Genomic DNA, 4,965 nt, shown 5'->3' on the forward strand with positions numbered 1-4,965 from the left:
AGGTAGCCTCGAGGTTAGAGTGGAGGGGCGGCAGGTAGCCTCGAGGTTAGAGTGGAGGGGCGGCAGGTAGCCTAGTGGTTAGAGTGGAGGGGCGGCAGGTAGCCTCGAGGTTAGAGTGTTGGGCCAGTAACCGAAAGGCTGCTGGTTCCAGTCACGGAGCCGACAAGGTGAAAAAGCTGCCGCTATGCCATCGAGCAAGGCACTTAATCCCAATTGCTCCAGGGGTGCTGTGTAATGGTAACCCAGGCTGTGACCTCACTCTCTGGGGGTGTCTCATGGGGGGGCACCCCACCAAATTATTATTAAATACTGCTCTGATGTCACAATCATCAATGTCATTTTTGGGGGGAATGAGGGAGTGGAGAAGTTTGGTAAAGAGGTGTATGTTTAAGGTCAAGTGGGTTGAGTCTGTGTGTTATGAATGCCCTCAATTCTCTCATATGCTTCAAAATGTCGTCTTGTTTTTCGCTCAAGGTAAAAGAAGACAACCAGGAAACAGCAAGCATGGAAAGACAGTACGTAATTTCTGTGATCATTTTTAAAGTCTTATCCTAGCCAGCCAAAGTGATATGAGTGTTTTTATAACTCTGTGACGTTTTATAACAGGTTGACTGAGATGCGTGAGAAGATGAGCCTGATCAACGAGGAGATCCGACTGCTTGACAATAACATGGAGGAACACCAAGGTACGGACTGATTAGATCTCTGCACTGGGGTCATAGATGTTATATCTGAAGGSTTTCATAGTCCTGTAGAACAATGAGATGATGAGTTTTGACGTTTTTATTTTGTATTTTTAGAACATGCACAGTCTCATACAAGAGCTCTGCACTGGGGTTGCGTGGGATGGGGAGTGGGCTGGGATGGGAGAGTTTTTGGCACTTGGCCCAATGAGGGTGGTGGGAGGGGGGGGGACGAGACAGGGGAGCATTGTCCTGTAGATGTGTTCAGTAACAGTTCAGTGAATTGGATATAAATCCATTAAGGCCTCTGGATACCGTCCAAGACTACTCTCTCCGCTCCGCCTTGCCTGCATAGATTACAACATCCTGTCCTGGCCAAGGGGTAGTACATATCCTGCATGCCAAATGTCACCCTATTCCCTACCTAGTGCACTACGTAGGGTGCCATTTGGGACTTGGGCATACTGTAGACGCCTCTCTGGGAGACGTCTGTCTGCTGCTCTGCTCTTTAATAAGGATGTTTGGATCGTTGTATTGTTTATGCTCCAGAGAGGAAGTCAACATGGCTGGTGGTCCATGGTAAGAGGTGTTTTGAAGTCCCACACTTAATGAAGGAACGCCTGAATGACCACACAGGCTGTGTCCCAAATTACACTTCAAATCAAATGTTATTGGTCACATACTCATATTTAGCAGATGTTATTGGTCACATACATACAACATATTTAGCAGATGTTATTGGTCACACTTTAGCAGATGTTATTGGTCACAACATTTAGCAGATGTTATTGGTCACATACTCATATTTAGCAAGATGTTATTGGTCACATATTTAGCAGATGTTATTGGTCACATGCACATATGTAGCAGATGTTATTGGTCACATACTCATATTTAGCAGATGTTATTGGTCACATACTCATATTTAGCAGATGTTATTGGTCACATATTTAGCGATGTTATTGGTCACATATTTAGCAGATGTTATTGGTCACATACTCATATTTAGCAGATGTTATTGGTCACATACTCATAGTTAACAGATGTTATTGGTCACATACTCATATTTAGCAGATGTTATTGGTCACATACACATATTTAGCAGATGTTATTGGTCACATACTCATATTTAACAGATGTTATTGGTCACATATTTAGCAGATGTTATTGGTCACATACTCATATTTAGCAGATGTTATTGGTCACATATTTAGCAGATGTTATTGGTCACATATTTAGCAGATGTTATTGGTCACATACTCATATTTAGCAGATGTTATTGGTCACATACTCATAGTTAACAGATGTTATTGGTCACATACTCATATTTAGCAGATGTTATTGGTCACATACACATATTTAGCAGATGTTATTGGTCACACATTTAGCAGATGTTATTGGTCACATATTTAGCAGATGTTATTGGTACATACACATATTTAGCAGATGTTATTGGTCACATATTTAGCAGATGTTATTGGTCACATACACATATTTAGCAGATGTTATTGGTCACATAGTTAACAGATGTTATTGGTCACATACACATATTTAGCAGATGTTATTTGGTCACATACTCATATTTAGCAGATGTTATTGGTCACATACACACATTTAGCAGATGTTATTGGTCACATACACATATTTAGCAGATGTTATTGGTCACATACTCATATTTAGCAGATGTTATTGGTCACATACTCATATTTAGCCGATGTTATTGCGGGTATAGCTAAATGCTTGTGTTCCTAGCTCCAACTGTGCCGTAAATATCTAACAATCTAAAAGTAAAATAATGGAATTAATATATATAAATATTAGATTGAGCAATGTCAGTGGCATTGACTAAAATACAGTAGAATAGAATACAGTTATATACACTGCTCCAAAAAATTAAGGGAACACTTAAACAACACAATGTAACTCCAAGTCAATCACACTTCTGTGAAATCAAACTGTCCACTTAGGAAGCACACACTGATTGACAATACATTTCACATGCTGTTGTGCAAATGGAATAGACAAAAGGTGGAAATTATATGCAATTAGCAAGACACCCCCAATAAAGGAGTGGTTCTGCAGGTGGTGACCACAGACCACTTCTCAGTTCCTATGCTTCCTGGCTGATGTTTTGGTCACTTTTGAATGCTGGCGGTGCTTTCACTCTAGTGGTAGCATGAGACGGAGTCTACAACCCACACAAGTGGCTCAGGTAGTGCAGCTCATCCAGGATGGCACATCAATGCGAGCTGTGGCAAGAAGGTTTGCTGTGTCTGTCAGCATAGTGTCCAGAGCATGGAGGCGCTACCAGGAGACAGGCCAGTACATCAGGAGACGTGGAGGAGGCCGTAGGAGGGCAACAACCCAGCAGCAGGACCGCTACCTCCGCCTTTGTGCAAGGAGGAGCACTGCCAGCCCTGCAAAATGACCTCCAGCAGGCCACAAATGTGCATGTGTCTGCTCAAACGGTCAGAAACAGACTCATGAGGGTGGTATGAGGGCCCGACGTCCGTAGCGTTTTCCTCAAATTTGCTTTGTTAAAATCCCCAACTACAATAAATGTGACCTCAGGATTCTGGTTTCCAGTTTGCACAAAGTCCAGTGGAGTTCCGTTGTGGTATTGGATTGAGGGGAATATACATGGCTGTGACTATAACCGAAGAGAATTCTCTTGGGAGGTAATATGGTCGACATTTGATTGTGAGATATTCTACGTTGGGTGAACAAAAGGACTTGAGTCCTTTTTTTGGGGTCGTATTTCTGGTTGTAATGCTGGTGAGTTACCGCCGCTCTGATATCCAAAAGTTATTTCAAGCTGTGTTGTAATAACATGAAAAACGTTCCTGTCCTCATCTCTGTTTCATATCCTCTTGACTGTTTCCTGTCCTCATCTCTGTCTCATATCCTCTAACTGTTTCCTGTCCTCATCTCTGTCTCATATCCTCTTGACTGTTTCCTGTCCTCATCTCTGTCTCATATCCTCTTGACTGTTTCCTGTCCTCATCTCTGTCTCATATCCTCTTAACTGTTTCCTGTCCTCATCTCTGTCTCATATCCTCTGACTCATCATGACCAGACGGTAAGAGGCCTACTGTGTCCCTCTTGTTCTCCACCAAACTCCTCCAACAACTAGCCTAGGTCATCCTTCCAGTAGCATTAGTTTGGAAGAACTACTTCCACTTTACTTTATATAGACATATACTCTACAGTCTTAGAAGTAAAGGTGCCTGGAAGAACCTTTTTGGGTTGCCACACCTCCGAATCTTTCCAGTTAAAAGAAGGTCCTAGAGGAACCCCTGTGTAAAGGTTCAAACTGGAACCTTTTTGGGTTGCCACACCTCCGGAATCTTTCCAGTTAAAAGAAGGTCCTAGAGGAACCCCTGTGTAAAGGTTCAAACTGGAACCTTTTGGAATGCTAGGGGTTCTATTTTGAACCTTTTTAATAATATATAACAGTGGTGGCAGCCTATCAGATTGGAGGCGTGGCATTCAAATTTTATTTTTGGCAAAACTCGTTAGCATAAATGTCATTCCTGTTCATCATGTTAAGTTTGTACACTTACATTTTCCTTTAATATTTATGCATATGACATTTTAATATAATATTATTAATATTAACATTGCTGATTACATATAAGTAATAAAGTGTAACTATTCCAGCTTTAGGATTTGCATAGGTTCTTGAGGAACTCATAGACCCTCTGTTAGCCTCATTGACGCTATGAAACTGTCAGTGTTTAATTTAACATGTGATGACAATACAACATAACTGATGAAGAGGAATGACATTTACTGTAACAGGTGCGCCAAAAAATATCTCTCCACGCCCCTACTAAGCACGCCCCCACTCCACTGATAGAAGCACACACACGCACTATATGTTGTTTTAAATGCATGTAAATTGTAAAGTATTTTGTCTGTCATGTGTTTTTCATTATATGTCAGACCCCAGTAAGACTAGCCGTCTCCATGGGATCCTATAAATTTCTCCATGAACCTGTTGCTATATTGAACCATTTAAGGTCCTCCCAGAACCTCTCAACTAACCAAAGGTGCAAATATGAACCATTGACTAACAATGGTTCCTCGCAGATCTCCAGGGTTCTCAAGTCATCTCTAATTCTAAGAGCGGTTAGACTATATACTCAATAACAACTCACTTTTTTTTTTGTCCTACAGGTGAACGAAACCAGAAGTACAAAGAACTAAAGAAGAGAGATGAGAATATGGACAGTGAGTTGACCGTTACATGCTTTCTGTGAACCATTCCTGCGTAGGTTGT

The 4,965-nt window shown here is 41.5% G+C and overlaps 1 protein-coding gene across 1 annotated transcript in view; it reads left to right on the forward strand.

Annotated features, from left to right (window-relative positions):
• Positions 1–450: 450 nt before the first annotated feature.
• Positions 451–4,965, forward strand: part of LOC112074678 (intraflagellar transport protein 74 homolog) — a 58,935-nt gene continuing 54,420 nt past the window's right edge. Inside the window, exons 1-3 of the mRNA XM_070440622.1 lie at positions 451–515; positions 607–686; positions 4,863–4,916. Of these exons, the coding sequence (XP_070296723.1) occupies positions 451–515; positions 607–686; positions 4,863–4,916 (199 nt within the window). The remainder of the gene's footprint in view (positions 516–606; positions 687–4,862; positions 4,917–4,965) is intronic.

The sequence above is a fragment of the Salvelinus sp. IW2-2015 genome, unplaced genomic scaffold (assembly GCF_002910315.2).
Source record: "Salvelinus sp. IW2-2015 unplaced genomic scaffold, ASM291031v2 Un_scaffold2754, whole genome shotgun sequence".
Lineage (NCBI taxonomy): Eukaryota > Metazoa > Chordata > Actinopteri > Salmoniformes > Salmonidae > Salvelinus > Salvelinus sp. IW2-2015.